Source organism: Heteronotia binoei, chromosome 4, assembly GCF_032191835.1.
Source record: "Heteronotia binoei isolate CCM8104 ecotype False Entrance Well chromosome 4, APGP_CSIRO_Hbin_v1, whole genome shotgun sequence".
Taxonomy (NCBI): Eukaryota; Metazoa; Chordata; class Lepidosauria; order Squamata; family Gekkonidae; genus Heteronotia; species Heteronotia binoei.
In genome coordinates, this window is record NC_083226.1 from 184,094,068 (window position 1) to 184,112,214 (window position 18,147).

General features: G+C 50.9%; 1 protein-coding gene across 1 annotated transcript; it reads right to left on the reverse strand.

Moving 5' to 3' along the window:
- Window positions 1-3,786: 3,786 nt before the first annotated feature.
- On the reverse strand, window positions 3,787-15,683 carry LOC132570189 (zinc finger protein 420-like). Its single transcript, XM_060236623.1, has 3 exons — window positions 15,531-15,683; window positions 8,610-8,808; window positions 3,787-7,079 (listed from the first exon to the last, which is right to left on the reverse strand). The coding sequence occupies exons 1-3, from the start codon at window positions 15,681-15,683 to the stop codon at window positions 3,787-3,789; spliced, it is 3,645 nt and encodes a 1,214-aa protein (XP_060092606.1).
- Window positions 15,684-18,147: the final 2,464 nt, after the last annotated feature.

Below are 18,147 nucleotides of genomic sequence, written 5' to 3' on the forward strand. Positions count from 1 at the left end.
AACTACTTTCTGAGCCTTCAGCACCTGGGTGTCTGAAGAAGACCCTCCGATCTGATCCATTAGATTGGCCTGCTTCCGACTCAAGGCTTATTTAACAAAAATGTTATATCTCCCCCTTTCCCTGCTCAGAATCAAATTAAACTACTCAATTCATTAGTTGATAGGATCACGCTATACCAACTTAAATTATCTATTTCTTTTTAAAAGTAATTTATTACAGTTAATCAAGTACTGATTACATCTTTAATTACAATGAGTTATAATCAAACTTAACCATTAATTACTTCTATTTTGCAATGGTTAAACACCCAAAACCGTTCACAATATCTCTCAGTAATAATTACTTCTATTTTCTAATAATTAAACATTCACACCTATACACCATGCCTCTCATACGCTCCTCTCTTCACTCATGCTTTATCATTGCATCCTACACCAATCACTCACCCCTGTTAACCCAAGCACTCCAACTTCCACTCTTTATCAGTCATCCCACACTCTCTTCTATACAGTCTAGTATCTCTCCAGAAATTTAAAGTTCAAATAAACACGTCTTGCTGTCAGCCACTTTGAATCTTCCAACCTTGTTCTTTCTTCCTTCTTCCCGCCTTGTTCCTTCTAGTTTATAGTTTAACTATCATAAATCTAGTTCCACCAATTCACTGTATCCCCGTCTATAAGTTTTCCACTTCACAGATATATTTATTACACAGCCAACCGCACCTAGTCACTTAGCTTTCCACTCACACAAAACCAACCACATTTACTCTTTTCTCTCTCTCCTGCTTCCAGATATTGCCGCCTTAACGTGTTATCATCTCATGCTTTCATTTAAAGTCCAAAATGTTTTCATTAAGACAGAGGTGGCCAACGGAATCTCTCCGGATGTTTTTTGCCTACAACTCCCATCAGCCCCAGCCATCAGCCAAAAAACACCAGGCAAAAAACATCTGGAGAGCTACTGTTGGCCACCCCTGCACTAAATCTTCTCTCTTCCTCTTCCTGTTCCTTTTCTACTTTCCTTCCACTCGCTCTGGAATAAATCTCACCAGCCAGTTTCATTTAGTGTTTTGATTTCCGCTATTCTGTCCCTTCCAGAACACCGTCCATGTAGCACAAAAGCAGCAGTCACATACAATTATTTTACAGCCCTAAAAATCATGCAGTCAAAATTAATTCAATAGAAAGTTTGTATTTATAAGAATAATCAGCTATAGGTCCATCAACAGCCGCAATCTGCCTGCTAACCAAGCATACCAAACACTAAACCTTTAATCCATTTCAGCTGTTGCCGTTGTCAGTTCCAAACTTCTCCTCTTCTCCGTCGCCGCACTCAGTTCATCCCCCCTTTCATCGCCTGAGCATAAATTCCAAGCCGCTGCTTATTCTTTAGCACATAGTAAATCACTTAGCTGTGTCTATTGCCTTTTGTTGGAAGTCTCTTCTCAGTTGTAAAAACCTTGCTGCCCTTTCTCCTCCTCTCCGGCATTCACAGCTCCTTCGCCATTAAGGCGTCCGCAACAACCCGGGCTTCGGGGATACCAGGAGGCTCAAAATGGAGCCGACAGTCCCAGCTCGACCCTCCTCTTGCTCCCCCTGCCTTGAGAACCCCCTGACTGGGGTCCTACTGGGTCTACCTGCTCCTGGTGACCCCAAAAGCCCATCCCCCGCAAGAGCCATCGGGAATGCGACTGCTCGTCGCTATGCTGAAATCGGAAGCTTTTTGTGTAACTTCTTTCTGAGCTTTCAACACCTAGGTGTCTAAAGACCCTCCTCAGAGCCAGATATAGGAATGTTTCACCCCTCTCTAGATCCTCTGAGGAATATGACAATCAGATCTGTGCTTCAAGCTCTTGCCACAGCCTGAGCATTTATGAGGTCTTGAATCTCAATCGGCAGAACCCATCTCTCCTTTCTTCCCTGTGAGATCTATTTGAGGGCTTCAAACATGATTGAAGCTCCTTCCACAATCCAAACATTTTTAACATTTCTTCCTATTTAGGGTAAGATTTCTGTGTAGATTCATGCTTTGTACAAGAGTTAATATAGTGTCAACGGCCTTTTGATAAGGTTCCACATACTACCCTTGTTGGCAAGTTGGTAAAATGTGGTTTGGATCCTGTTACCGTTAGGTGGATCTGTAACTGGCTGACAGATTACACCCAAAGAGTGCTTGTGAATGGCTCCTCATCCTCTTGAAGTGGAGGGAAAAGAGGAGTGCCTCAAGGATCTGTCCTGGGACCTGTTTTATTCAAAATCCTAATAAGTGATTTGGATGAAGGAATAGAGAAACCACTTACTAAATTTGCAGATGATACTAAATTGGGAGGGGCTGCAAATACAGTAGAACAGGGGCGGCGAATTGTAGCTCTCTAGATGTTTTTTCCGTACAACTCCCATCAGCCCCAGCCAGCATGGCTGACGGCTGGGGCTGATGGGAGTTGTAGGCAAAAAACATCTGGAGAGCTACCATTGGCCACCCCTGCAGTAGAAGATCCAGGATGATCTTGACACGCTGGAAAACTGGGCTAAAACAAAACAAAAAAAAATGAATCTTAACAGGTATAAATGTAAAGTTCTGCATTTAAGTAGGAAAAGTTGGAAGGGACCTCCAGGGTCATCTAGTCCAAACTCCTGCACAATGCAGGAAACTCACAAACACCTCCCCCTAAATTCACAGGATCCTCATCGCTATCAGATGGACATCTAGTCTGTGTTTCATAATAATTTTTTTATAATAATATTAATAAATTTTATTTATACCCCGCCCTCACTGCCAGAGGCAGGCTCAGGGCGGTTTAAAAACCTCCAAGGAAGGAGAGCCCACCGCCTCCCAAGGAAGCCTGTTCCATTTAGGTAGGAAAAATCCAATCCATGGTTATAGGACGGGGGAGACTTGTCTTAGCAGTAGCATGTGTGAAGAGGGCCTTACGTGAGTCACCGTATGTTCCACTAATACCCCTAGATCCTTTTCACACATACTACTGCTAAGACAAGTCTCCCCCATCCTATAACCATGGATTGGATTTTTCCTACCTAAATGGAACAGGCTTCCTCAGGAGGCGGTGGGCTCTCCTTCCTTGGAGGTTTTTAAAGAGAGGCTGGATGGCCATCTGACAGCAACGAGGATCCTGTGAATTTAGGGGGCGGTATTTCCGAACTTCCTGCATTGTGCAGGAGGTTGGACTAGATGACCCTCGAGGTCCCTTCCAACTCTATGATTCTAATGTTTTATATGAATAGTTGTCTTTTAGGTGTAAAATATGAAGAAAGGCCTTTTTGGGGGGGTAAGCATTTTCACCGTTTCTCTTTCTGCTGGTTTTTAGATTGTCTAGATTATTTCCAAGCTGAGTTAAACTGCACATTCTGAGCATTTTTCCTCTGTATTGTCATTGAGGACTTCTATTGTTAATCAGTCTCCTATCATTAATCAGTCACTCTGAGCACTCAAAATGTTTCTTCCCTGTGGGTTCTTAGGTCTGGTGAACGATGGCCACTCCAAATGAATCTCTTTCCACACTCTGAAAATTAAAAGGGTTTCTCCCCGTATGGGTTCTTTCATGAACTTGAAGACTGCTACTGTGACTGAAACTCTTTCCACACTCTGTGCATTCAAAATGTTTCTCCCCTGTGTGGGTTCTTTGATGCGCTGTAAGATGACTACTCTGACTGAATCTCTACCCACACTCTGAGCATTCAAAAGGTTTCTCCCCTGTGTGGGTTCTTTGATGCTCTTGAAGACTGCGACTCCAACTGAATCTCTTCCCACTCTAAACATTAATAAGGTTACTCCACTGTGTGGGTTCTTTGATGCTCTTTAAGACTGCAACTCCAACTGAATTTCTTCCAACACTCCGAGCATTCAAAAGGTTTCTCCCCTATGTTGATTGTTTGGTGTCGTTGAAGACTGCTACTGTGACTGAATCTCTTTCCACACCCTGTGCACTCAAAAGGTTTCTCCCCTTTGTGGGTTCTTTGATGGCCTTGAAGATTGCAACTGTGACTAAATGTCTTCCCACACTCTGAGGATTCAAAAGGTTTCTCCCCTGTGTGGATTGTTTGGTGTCGTTGAAGACTGCTATTATGACTGAATCTCTCCCCACACTCTGAGCATTCAAAAGGTTTCTCCCCTGTGTGGGTTCTTTGATGGAGTTGAAGATTGCCTCTCTTACTGAATCTCTTTCCACACTCTGTGCATTCAAAAGGTTTCTCCCCTGTGTGGGTTCTTTGATGTTCTTGAAGACTGCTACTCCGACGGAATCTCTTCCCACACTCTGAGCATGCAAAAGGTTTCTCCCCTGTGTGGGTTCTTTGATGGACTTGAAGATTGCTTCTCTGACTGAATGTCTTCCCACACTCTGTGCATTCAAAAGGTTTCTCCCCTGTGTGGGTCCTTTGATGCTCTTTAAGACTATTACTCTTACTGAATCTCTTCCCACACTCTGTGCATTCAAAAGGTTTCTCCCCTGTGTGGATTGTTTGGTGTCGTTGAAGACTGCCACCCTGACTGAATCTCTTCCCACACTCTGAGCATTCAAAAAGTTTCTCCCCTGTGTGGGTTCTTTGATGGAGTTGAAGATTGCCTCTCTGACTGAATCTCTTTCCACACTCTGTGCATTCAAAAGGTTTCTCCCCTGTGTGGGTTCTTTGATGTTCTTGAAGAGTACTACTCCGACTGAATCTCTTCCCACACTCTGAGCATGCAAAAGGTTTCTCCCCTGTGTGGGTTCTTTGATGGACTTGAAGATTGCTTCTCTGACTGAATCTTTTTCCACACTTTGTGCATTCAAAAGGTTTCTCTCCTGTGTGGGTTACTTGATGCTGTTGGAGATGGCCACTCAAACTGAATCTCTTTCCACACTCTGAGCATTCAAAAGTTTTCTCCCCTGTGTGGGTTCTTTGGTGCAGCTGAAGATTGATACTCTGACTGAATCTCTTTCCACACTCGGTGCATTCAAAAGGTTTCTCCCCTTTGTGGGTTCTCTGATGCAGGTAAAGACTGGTACTGTGACTGAATCTCTTCCCACAATCTGAGCATTCAAAAGGTTTCTCCCCTGTGTGGGTTCTTTGATGCTCTTCAAGATTATTACTCTGACTGAATCTCTTTCCACACTCTGTGCAATCAAAAGGTTTCACCACTGTGTGGGTTCTTTGATGGACTTGAAGACTGCCGTTCCGAATGAATCTCTTCCCACACTCTGTGCATTCAAAAGGTTTCTCCCCTGTGTGGGTTCTTTGATGTTCTTGAAGACTGCTACTCTGGCTGAATGTCTTCCCACACTTTGAGCATTCAAAAGGTTTCTCCCGTGTGTGAGTTCTTTGATGGACTTGAAGATTGCCGCTCCGACTGAATCTCTTCCCACACTCTGTGCATTCAAAAGTTTTCTCGCCTGTGTGGGTTCTTTGATGTTCTTGAAGACTGCTACTCTGACTGAATCTCTTCCCACACTCTGAGCATTCAATAGTTTTCTCCTCTTTGTGGGTTCTCTGATGCAGTTGAAGACTGCCACCCTGACTGAATCTCTTCCCACACTCTGAGCATTCAAAAGGTTTCTCCCCTGTGTGGGTTCTCTGATGCAGTTGAAGACAGCCACCCTGAAAGAATCTCTTCCCACACTCTGAGCATGCAAAAGGTTTCTCCCCTGTGTGGGTTCTTCGATGGACTTGAAGATTGCTTCTCTGATTGAATCTTTTTCCACACTCTGTGCATTCAAAAGGTTTCTCCCCTGTGTGGGTTCTTTGATGTTCTTGAAGACTGCTACTCCGACTGAATCTCTTTCCACACTCTGAGCATTCAAAAGGTTTCTCCCCTGTGTGGGTTCTTTGGTGCAGGTGAAAATTGATACACTGACTGAATCTCTTCCCACACTCTGTGCATTCAAAAGGTTTCTCCCCTGTGTGGGTTCTCTGATGCAGGTGAAGACTGGTACTGTGACTGAATCTCTTCCCACAATCTGAGCATTCAAAAGGTTTCTCCCCTGTGTGGGTTCTTTGATGGACTTGAAGACTGCTACTCCGACTGAATCTCTTTCCGCACTCTGAGCATTCAAAAGGTTTCTCCCCTGTGTGGGTTCTTTGATGGACTTGAAGACTGCTTCTCTGACTGAATCTCTTCCCACACTCTGAGCATTCAAAAGGTTTCTCCCCTGTGTGGGTTCTTTGATGTTCTTGAAGACTGCTACTCCGACTGAATCTCTTTCCGCACTCTGAGCATTCAAAAGGTTTCTTCCCTGTGTGGGTTCTTTTGTGCAGGTGAAAATTGATACTCTGACTGAATCTCTTTCCACACTCTGTGCATTCAAAAGGTTTCTCCCCTGTGTGGGTTCTCTGATGCAGGTGAAGACTGGTACTGTGACTGAATCTCTTCCCACAATCTGAGCATTCAAAAGGTTTCTCCCCTGTGTGGGTTCTTTGATGGACTTGAAGACTGCTTCTCTGACTGAATCTCTTCCCACACTCTGAGCATTCAAAAGGTTTCTCCCCTGTGTGGGTTCTTTGATGGAGTTGAAGTTTGCCTCTCTGACTGAACCTCTTTCCACACTCTGAGCATTCAAAAGGTTTCTCCCCTGTGTGAGTTCTTTGATGGACTTGAAGATTGCTTCTCTGACTGAATCTCTTTCCACACTCTGAGCATTCAAAAGGTTTCTCTCCTGTGTGCGTTCTTCGATGCTCTTCAAGATGGCCACTCTGACTGAATCTCTTTCCACACTCTTTGCAGGAAAATGGTTTCTCCCCTGTATGAGTTCTCTGATGTTCCTGAAGATTTACAAACCTCCTGAATCTCTTTCCAGACTCTGTGCATTTGAATGGTTTCTCCTCTGTGTGGGTTCCTTGGTCGACAAGGAGCTGCGATCTACTTCTGAAGTACTTTCCACACTGAACGGATTGACTTGCCTTCATCATCCTGTGCTTAGTTACGTTACGTTTTCTTCCATCTTGATTCACAGCCATATGGCTGCCGTACTTTCTCTTAGGTAGGCCTCGAAAACTGACGTTTCCTTTCAAGTCTTCATTTTTAACTCTGACTGGCATTTGTTGATGAAGTTCCTCGTCCTCCTCATTTCTCTGATCATCCTCTGCTGGAATAAATAGAGAGGCCCTTTTAGTAACTGGGAGGTTTGTAAGGTACAAAGGCATCTATGTGACTGCATGAGTAAAGGATTGACGGCCCCTTGGCCTCATCCAGCTTGCCTGATCTTAGCCAACTTTCCCCAGAATATCTAGTATTAAAGGATACCTCAGCCCCTCGAGAGCCACAGCAGAGCTCCTGCCCAGAATGAGTTTCTGCACCTCCAGATTTCAGGCCCCAGAAGGCCACCCTCCCTCTCTTCCTCCTTACTCAGAGGGCTTTATGCTTGTTGCTCAGAAGGAAACCAGAAATCCCCTGTGGCTATTCCTTGCCTCTTCTTGACATCACCATAAAGGATACTCACTCTCAGCCATCTCATTTAGGAAGGAAACATGCTCTTCGGATCCTCTTGTTGAACTCTCCAGCCTTTCTTTGGATGCAAAGCCATGGTCTGTTTCCACCACTGTCTTTCTTATACTTCTCATTTCTTTTGCAGAAAGAGAGAGAGAGAGAGAGAGAGAGAGGGGGGGAGGGAGAAAGAGACTGATCATTCTTATATGGGAAAGGAAAGAAAGTCAAGAGTAAAAATTCTTCTGGAAGGATGAAGTCGTGGTCAAGATCAAAGTGAAGAGGAGGAGGAGGAGGAGGAGATTGCATTTAAAGCCTGCCAATCACTACCCAAAGGAGTCTCAGAGCAGCTTACAATCTCCTTTTCCTTCCCCTCCCCACAACAGGTGCCCTGTGAGGTGGTGGGGCTGAGAGAGATCTGACAGAAACTGCTCTTGAGAGAACAACTCTAACAGAGTTAGGACTGACCCAAGGTCACTCCTACAGTTTAACCTGGAAGAATGGGGAATCAAACCTGGTTCTCCCAGATAAAAGTCCACTCACTGAACCCCTACACCAAACTGGCTATAAGGGATACGGATCTCTGAGGCAAAGCACCCCCTCCCAAGGGTTAATGTGATTAATAAGTCACTTGGTCCAACTTTCAGATGTTTGCGATTTGTTTCTCTCTGCAGCATTATCTTATTCAGGGCCAGACTACAGAATGTGACAATTGGTTAATCATGAGAACCTGTAACCAGTAGTGTAACCAGGAGGGAGGTAGCATTAGGATGGTGCTGACAATGTCTGGAAGATTCCATCAAGAAGGGCCCTTGATTGGGACGTTAGGACCACCTGAGGTAAAGGTACAACGTATACTACGGGTATCGCCCAGAGGGAAGCCATGCTAGTACACCTTGATATTATCCTGCTTCATCATGAAGCAGGAAGAGTAACTTAGGAAGAGTAACTTAGGCTACAGCTGGTATATTCATATTACAACAAGAGTTGTCATCTAATACGAAGTATTTCATGTATTAGATAGTTCAGTCGGTGTTGAGGGTCAACCAGGCCTCAGCAATACTGAGGACTCCTCAGTACAACAGGAGCCCCCTGTAGCCAGCCGGCTGACCAGAAGGAATATGAACGGCAGGCTTGTCAGGATTCACAGCCAACAGCTAGGGCAGAGCCACCAAAACCCTCAGCAGGAAACCTCGGTTGGCTGTCCCCAGCCCTCTTGTATCACCCACAAAATTAGAGCGCTGCAGACGGAGGCTGAGAACAGAGCTACAGACAAGACGGCAAAGTGCACGGTCTCCTGGCCTGATGCCAGCTGCTTGCTGATAACAAAAATAGGTAGTTGCAGGATTGCTCCCAGGCACTTCGCTGCAAGCATGATCCTTAGCCGTGGGCTATAAAGCCAGCCAAGAGAGGCTGTCAGGCATGGATACAATGTGTACGAAAGATGCTAAGCCACCAACTCTGCCTTGCTTGGGTTCTGGAGCCCTGACCTTGGACTAATCTTGCTCCATTCTGGCACCTGATACTCGAAGTCTGCAAGCCAGCGCAACTAACTTTTCTTCTTTTTTTGTTGCCGAGCTGCAGAAACTGTGCTGTTTGGCGATGTTTAAAAATCTTTAATGAACTTTTATATATCTTAAAAGAGGGTCTGCATTACTTGTGCGCGGTCTCCTCCTGTGCCCACTGAACTGGATGCTGCTTGGGTAGAAAGAGTGAGGACTCAGGGAGACCCAGGCTTCGGTTCTGCACATGACCGTTTCCAGATCACAGGCAGGTGTGTTGTATAGTTCAGCCAAGGAGAAATAAGGATTTCTGAGGGTTTTCATCCCCTTTGGCTGAAGCCAGGGCACCTTCTCCGGTTGAGGGATGGCCACAACACTGGCCTCTGTTGCTCCTGGGCGAGTACACACACACTCAAACAGATGAAGCTGCCTCCTATTGAATTAGACCCTTGGTCCATTGAAGTCAGTCTTGTCCGCTCAATCTGGCAGCAGCTCTCCACAGTCTCAGGCAGAGGTTTTTCACATCACCTCCAACCTGATCCTTTTAACTGGAGATGCTGCTGGGGGTTGAACCTGGGACCTCCTGCGTGCCAAGCAGAGGCTCTGCCAGTGAGCCACAGTAGCGGGACAGGCCTCAAAATGCTGTATTGCTATTGAATCTTTTGATTCAAGCCTCATCACAATGGCAGCAATTGGTGTCATGCCTGCCCCTGCTGACTCAGAGCAGGTGCCTGCTTCTGACCCCGCCCCTGCTGTGCAGATGCCTTCAGCAACAGAGGACGTAAGTCCTGAAGGAGCCAGCCAGCAGCAGGGGCCACCTGAAACCAATCTGGCCACACCAGGTACTAGCTCATCTCCCCCAGACTCACCAACACCTGGGGCCCGCCTGCGCGAGAGGAGACGCCTGGAATTCAGGAACAGGCGTAGAGAGGCGCGCATGCGGGCTAGAAGAGATCTGAGCCCGGAGTTCTAACGAGCCAATTAGCCAGCAGTATATCTGGGATCCTGGCCTCAGGCCAAACTGTGCTGGCAACAAGCGAACACCCTTGGATGTGTCTGCGTCTCGCACCCCTTGCTTCGGACAGAACCTGTGCATTCCTGACCCGGCCTGACTCATAGACTGGTATTCTGGACTCTGGCTTTGCTTATCGGACTGGCTTAGGTATCGTTTGATCTCGGCTTTGCTTCCCGGCTTCTGACTCTCGGCTCTGTTTCCCGGCTTCTGACTTTCGGCTCGGCTCCCCGGTTTCTGACTCTCGGCTTCCCTGACCAAGCTTCCGTCTCACCCTCCAGCCTGCCTGTTTACGTTATCAATCAACTGGACTGTTTTACGACCACTCCCTGTGCTTCGCCTGAGCTGTCTGCGAGAGGTCCTGGCTCGTTGCCAGGACGATAGCAGCCGCAGCTTCGTGTCAGAGACTCGGGCCGTGACAGCTTGCCAGCACCCAAAACTCACCAGGCACGCTCATGACGGACCAAGCGGCAGAAGGCATGGACCCCTTGCCGGGGCTCCTAGACCAGGTGCAGCAATTAACCCAAGCGGTGATTACTCTGCAGCAGCAGACTGCGTCCAATGCCGTGGCCTTGGCTGCCGCCGCCGCTCCCCGCTCTCGCTGCCCGGTGAGCATTCCTGAGAAATTCGCAGGAAACCTGGAAGAGTTCCCTGCCTTCCTCGCCCAGTGTGAACTATACATGGAGATAAGGCAGGGCGACTTCCCTACAGACAAAACAAAAGTCTGTTTTATCCTGAGCCTGCTTAAAGGGCCAGCGGCCAAGTGGGCCACTCCTCTGCTGCTAGAGCCCTCGCCGCTGCTAGCAGACTACACACGGTTCAAGGCACACTTCCAGGCCGCCTATGCCAACCCTGTGCGTGCTGAGACAGCTAATCGCAAGATACGGGCTCTGCACCAAGGCCAGAACTCTGTGTCTCAGTATACCACAGAGTTCCAGCTGCTGGCTCAAGACCTGGCCTGGAATGAAGCTGCCTTGGTGGACCAGTACACTGAAGGCCTCTCGGATGCCGTCCTGGACGAACTGGCACGCACCGACCGCCCAGCCGCCCTCCAGGACCTGATCCTGCTGTGTCTACGCATTGATGGGCGACTGCAAGGTCGGCGCCAGAGGCAGAAGAGGGGCGCTACTCCAACAAGGCCCCCCCCGGCTGCTCCCGTTCCAGGTACCCCAGCTTTACCGCCGGCTGTAGAACCCATGCAGCTGGGCGGCGCCCGCCCTCGCCTGACCCCCGAGGAGAAGAACCGACGGCGCACCCACAACCTGTGCCTGTATTGTGGAGGGGACGGGCATTTTGCAAGCTCCTGCCCGGCCAAATCAAAGCGCACCCCGAGCTCCGCTGCCTCGGTAAAAGGCCAGCCCCAGGTCTAGCCGGATCTCCTGGCCTGGGGCACTCCTTGAGGTCCTCTAGCTCCGTCCATCCACCACCCACCCCGTTCCTGGTCCCGATCCGCCTGCAGCTTCCCGACGACCGGTGGATCTTCGTCCATGCCATGTTGGACTCAGGGGCTGCCTGCTGCTACATGGACAGCCACTTTGCCAAGGAGCATGGCGTCCCCGTTCGGGAAAAGGGAACTCCTACACTGGTCGAGGCAGTGGATGGTCGTCTGCTGCGTTCGGGGCCGGTCCGCCACGAAACTCTACCACTCGTTTTGTGGGTCCAACAGCGCCAAGGGAAGCAGACCTTCGATTTGGCCCGCATGCCACGCTTCCCTGTTATCTTGGGCCTGTCCTGGCTGCAAGCCCACAACCCCCATGTGGACTGGGTGCAACGTGAACTGAGTTTTTCGAGTACCCTCGCACCCTGTTCCCCGCTACCACCCGACTCGACTCAGGTGCCGCCTGTCAACCAACCCGGTTCCCCACGCACCACCAGCCTCCTGGGGGCCGCCACCACACTCCCAACTCCCTACCAGGAGTTCGCGGACGTCTTCAATGAGAAGGAAGCAGACCAGCTTCCCCCACATCGGCCCTACGATTGCGCCATCGACCTGGTGCCCGGCGCTCCGCTACCCGCAGGCCGCCTGTACCCCATGGCAGACCCGGAACTGGCTGCCCTCCGGGAGTACTTGGACAAGAACTTGGCCCGAGGGTTCATTAGACCCTCCACCTCGCCCCTGTCTTCACCTGTCCTGTTCGTTAAGAAGAAGACCGGGGACCTGCGACTCTGCAACGACTACCGGGCCCTCAATAAGATTACCATTCGGAACCGCTACCCGCTCCCACTGATCCCTGAGCTCCTCGACCGCGTCAAAGGGGCCACGATCTACACCAAGCTCGACCTTCGCGGGGCCTACAACTTGGTTCGTATCAAAGCCGGGGATGAGTGGAAGACCGCTTTTGGCACCAGGTATGGCCAATACGAACATCTGGTCATGCCCTTTGGGCTCACCAATGCCCCCGCCGTCTTCCAACATTTTATGAATGACGTTTTCCGTGACCTGCTAGACCGGTTCCTGATCATTTATTTAGATGACATTTTGGTCTACTCTGCATCCGAACAGGAGCACATCCACCACGTCCGCCAGGTGCTACAGCGACTCCGAGCCAATCGCCTGTATGCCAAGCTGGAGAAATGTGCTTTCCACCTCCAGTCCGTTGAGTTCCTGGGGCACATCATTTCCCCCCAGGGAACCCAGATGGATCCGCGGAAGGTCGACGCCATCCTTCAATGGCAGGCCCCTCGAAGTCGGAAGGACATCCAGCGCCTCCTGGGCTTCGCCAATTATTACAGGCAATTCATCGCGGGCTACGCCGACCTCACCAAGCCCTTGACCAGACTCCTCCGACCGAAGGAGCCCTTTCAATGGACCCCCGAAGCCGACCGGGCCTTCCGCCAGCTCAAGCAGAGTTTTTCCTCCAGTCCCCTTCTGCGGTACCCTGACCCGAGCTTGCCCTTCATGGTGGAAGCAGACGCCTCCAATGTGGCCCTCGGAGCCGTGCTCTCCCAGCGGGACGAGCCTAGCCAGCCATGGCAGCCCTGCGCCTACTACTCCCGGCAGCTCTCGGCTGCCGAACGCAATTACACCATTTGGGAGAGAGAGCTCCTGGCTATCAAGGTGGCCTTTGAGGTCTGGCGCCACCACCTTGAGGGGGCCAGGCATCCGGTCCAAGTCTTCACCGACCATCGTAACCTGGAACATTTGCAGACCACCCGCCGGCTGAACCAGCGGCAGATCCGGTGGTCCCTGTTCTTCTCACGATTTGACTTTACCATCACCTACGTCCCGCACTCCCAGAACCAGAGAGCCGACGCTCTGTCCCGCCGGCCGGACTATAACACCTCTAGTGCCACCGAAGCCCCCAGGGCTAGTATTCTGCCACCCTCGGTCTTTGCCGCCACTCTGACCGCACCCGCCCTGGTGGCCGAGATACAGGCCAGCCAAGACACCGACCCGTGGGCGCAGAAACACCTGCAGGAACCGCAGCAAGACCCTGCCGGAGAACTATCCACCCGGGATGGGCTGCTCTACCATCGGGAGCAGTTGTACGTCCCTCCCGGGCCTCTCCGATCCCGCATCCTCCGGCTGGCCCACGATGCCCCCCCGGCTGGGCACTTCGGGCAGCACAAGACCGCCCATCTGTTGACCCGGGACTTCTGGTGGCCTCGCGTCCGAGCGGACGTTAGTCGCTACGTGGCGTCTTGCGAGGTCTGCCGCCGAGCCAAGAACGTACCGGCCAAGCCCTCCGGTCTCCTGCAACCCCTGCCGACTCCCGCCGGTCCCTGGGACGTGGTGTCCATGGACTTTATCGTAGACCTGCCACGATCCCAGGGCCACACCTGCATTTTCGTTGTGGTGGACCTGTTCACCAAAATGGCCCACTTCGTCCCCTGTGCCAGAGTACCATCCGGGCCGGAGACTGCCCAGCTGTACCTAAACCACGTCTTCCGCCTGCACGGGTTACCCACACAGGTCATCTCGGATCGGGGCCCACAATTCACATCCCGCTTTTGGCAGGCCTTCCAGCACGGTTTGGGGACAGAACTACACCTGTCTTCCGCCTACCATCCCCAGACCGACGGGCAGACCGAGCGGACCAACGCCACCTTGGAGCAGTACTTGCGCTGCTATACCAGCTATCAGCAAGACAACTGGGCCACTCTGCTACCCCTGGCAGAGTTCGCGTATAACAACGCAGTCCACAGCTCTACGCGGACCACGCCGTTTGCCGCCAACTATGGACTGCACCCCCGATTCTTCCCTCCGCTCGGCCCCTCCGCCAACGTTCCCGCAGCCACCGACCGACTTGAGGAACTCCACGCGCTCCACGCCCTCCTGCGCACCCAGCTCCAGCGCGCCAAGGACGCTTACAAACTGGCCGCGGACCGACATCGCCAGGACGGAGCCCCCCTCAAGGTCGGAGATTCTGTCTGGCTCTCGACCCGGTACCTCCGGACTCCTGGCCGGTCCTCCAAGCTAACCGATCGGTTCATCGGGCCCTTCCCCGTAGAGGCGCAAGTCAACCCCGTGGCATTCCGCCTACGCCTTCCGGCCCACCTCCGGATACACCCCGTATTCCACCGCTCCCTCCTCCAACCAGCGGCAGCGCCGGACCCAAACAGGGACGTTCCACCACCGCCTCCACCACCGGTGCTGGTGGACGATGAGGAAGAGTTTGAAGTCCACCAGATCCTAGACTCCCGGCTGCACCGAGGTCAACTCCAGTACCTGGTGGACTGGGAAGGCTACCCTCCCGAGGATCGCTCCTGGGAACCGGCTGCCCACCTGCATACCCCTGACCTGCTCCGGCAGTTTCATGAGGCCTACCCAGATAAGCCAGGCGGCTTGGATGAGGGGGGGCCTGAGGGGGGGGATAGTGTCATGCCTGCCCCTGCTGACTCAGAGCAGGTGCCTGCTTCTGACCCCGCCCCTGCTGTGCAGATGCCTTCAGCAACAGAGGACGTAAGTCCTGAAGGAGCCAGCCAGCAGCAGGGGCCACCTGAAACCAATCTGGCCACACCAGGTACTAGCTCATCTCCCCCAGACTCACCAACACCTGGGGCCCGCCTGCGCGAGAGGAGACGCCTGGAATTCAGGAACAGGCGTAGAGAGGCGCGCATGCGGGCTAGAAGAGATCTGAGCCCGGAGTTCTAACGAGCCAATTAGCCAGCAGTATATCTGGGATCCTGGCCTCAGGCCAAACTGTGCTGGCAACAAGCGAACACCCTTGGATGTGTCTGCGTCTCGCACCCCTTGCTTCGGACAGAACCTGTGCATTCCTGACCCGGCCTGACTCATAGACTGGTATTCTGGACTCTGGCTTTGCTTATCGGACTGGCTTAGGTATCGTTTGATCTCGGCTTTGCTTCCCGGCTTCTGACTCTCGGCTCTGTTTCCCGGCTTCTGACTTTCGGCTCGGCTCCCCGGTTTCTGACTCTCGGCTTCCCTGACCAAGCTTCCGTCTCACCCTCCAGCCTGCCTGTTTACGTTATCAATCAACTGGACTGTTTTACGACCACTCCCTGTGCTTCGCCTGAGCTGTCTGCGAGAGGTCCTGGCTCGTTGCCAGGACGATAGCAGCCGCAGCTTCGTGTCAGAGACTCGGGCCGTGACAGCTGGCACCTTTGGCCCCTATGAAAGATCCTTACCCAGAAAGGCCACGCTCCCATAGTTCTCCAGCATGACTTCCCTGTACAGAGCTCTTTGTCCTGGATCCAGCAGGGCCCACTCAGCCTCCGTGAAAGAGACGGACACCTCCTCAAAGGAAAAGGGACCCTGGAAGAAAAAGCAGATTCCCTCCTCAGAGATCATGCCAGGCAGAGGTGGCACCTTGGAAGGGAGTCGTCTGGGAAGGTACAGGGACGGACAGAAGGAACGGGGTTCAGAGGAACTCTCACTCACACACCTTGTAGTGGCTGCAGGAGCAAAAGCGTCCCCCCCCCCACAGAAAGGAAGAGGGACCCAGGCTGTCCCCCCTCCCTGCTCATCTCCCCTACCTGGACTGGAGCTGCAGCAGTCGTTTTCACATCTCTGAAAAGAGGAACACTCAACAGCATCTCTTCACTGCTTGTTACTGAGATAAAGGAAGAAGGAAGAGTGTTTGCTTGTTTCTTCCCTCCTGCACACACCTCCCCCCCTCCCCAGGAGTCTGAAACCTTCCCTGAGCAAATTCTTTAACACTTTCTATTACAATATGGGAGAAGCACCAGGGACCTAGAGCGAGTTAGAGCGATTCCTCAGTGGAACAGGCTTCCTCCTGGGGAGGTGGTGGGCTCTCCTTCCTTGGAGGCTTTTCAACAGAGGCTAGATGGCCATCTGACAGCAATGAAGATCCTGTGAATTTAGGGGGAGGTATTTGTGAGTTGCCTGCATTGGGCAGGGGGTTGGACTAGATGACCCTAGAGGTCCCTTCCAACTCTATGATTCCTGACCATTAGAGCAGTTCCTCAGTGGAATAGGCTTCCTCCTCGGGAGGTGGTGGGCTCTCCTTCCTTGGAGGTTGTTAAACTCAAATTCTCCTTGTTGTCCCCCGGCCAAAGGAAGCCCGTTTGAAATCTACTAGGGATAGGGCCTTCTCCGTAATGGCCCCTACCTGGTGGAACCAGCTGCCGGAAGAGGTAAGGGCCCTGCGGGATCTCGCTCAATTCCGCAGGGCCTGTAAGACAGCCCTCTTCCGGCTGGCTTACAACTAATCCAGCACTTGAAACGTAAACTGAGTGTAGTTATATAATGAATGCTGTATGTTTTTAATGTTTTAACTATGTAAATTGTGTGAAATGTGTAAATTCTTACTATGTAAATTGTGTGAAATGTTTAAATTTTTATACTTCTATGTTAGATTTTATATTCTGTAAACCGCCCTGAGCCACCTGGTGGGAAGGGCGGGATATAAATTACAAATAAACTAAACTAAACTAAACTAAAAACAGGGGCTAGATGGCCATCTGACAGCAATGAAGATCCTGTGAATTGAGGGGGAGGTGTTTGTGAGTTTCCAGCATTGTGCAGGGGGTCCGACTAGATGAACCTGGAAGTCCCTTCTAACTCTATTATTCTATGATTTATGAGCTTTGGGGATTCAAAATGCTGCCAATATATTTCAAACTTTGTGAGATGTGGTGCTGGCCTGGGAGGAGTGAAAGTGGTGAGGGATGTTGAATTGCCGTTGCATGACATGTTACCATCACACTCACAATCAACCAGAGTGAGGGCCTTCTCGGTAGCAGCCCCCTACTGGTGGAACCAGCTACTGGAGGACGCGAGGGCCTTGCGGGACCTCGCCCAGTTCTGCAAGCCCTGTAAAACCACACTCTTCTGGCTAGCCTTTAACTGATCTAGAGTTATCGTATTGCAGGAGCAAATGTAAGAATATTGAAGCCATCGGAAGCAAAACAACTACAACTTATATCAGCACCAGATTGTTTTAATGATTGATTTTTAAATGGTCCTATTAATGTCATGCTGTTTTTAAATTCCATCAGACTTAATATCGTGAGAGCCAGTTTGGTGTAGTGGTTAAGTGTGCAGACTCTTATCTGGGAGAACTGGGTTTGATTCCCCACTCCTCCACTTGCACCTGCTAGCATGGCCTTGGGTCAGCCATAGCTCTGGTAGAGGTTGTCCTTGAAAGGGCAGCTGCTATGAGAGCCCTCTCAGCCCCACCTACCTCACAGGGTGTCTGTTGTGGGGGGAGAAGATATAGGAGATTGTAAGCCGCTCTGAGTCTCTGATTCAGAGAGAAGGGCGGGGTATAAATCTGCAGTCTTCTTCTTCTTCTTCTAAATGGATTGTTTTCATTTGTTGCTGACAGCCGCCCTGAGCCTGCTTTGGCGGGGAGGGCGGGATATAAATCAAAACAAATAAATTCAGCCCAGATGTGACTTGAGTGCATCTGGAAACTTGAGAGTAACAGGAATGAGTTTTCAGAGTGTCTTTTTGCACGCTCATATTACAACCAGGCTTTCAACCAGATGCAACATAAACATGACATCACACCTGCCCCAAGCCCCCCCCCCCCAAAAAAAAAAAAAAAACTGCTAGGGAGAGCAGACCATCCCCTTCCCTAGTTTAACTTCCTGTTTCCCACAGCAGGCTGCCAGATGCCCTTTTTAAGTTCGGGCTTAGAAGCCACATTCCCCCATTATTACTGGACCCCGGAATCTGGTTTTCAGAGCTCTGCTGCCCCAGAAATGGGGGCTCCCTTGATTTACTGAGTGGAATGGCTCTCCTGAGGTTTGTCTGCCTTTTCTCTTTAAAGGGGCCAGCATACCTTCGG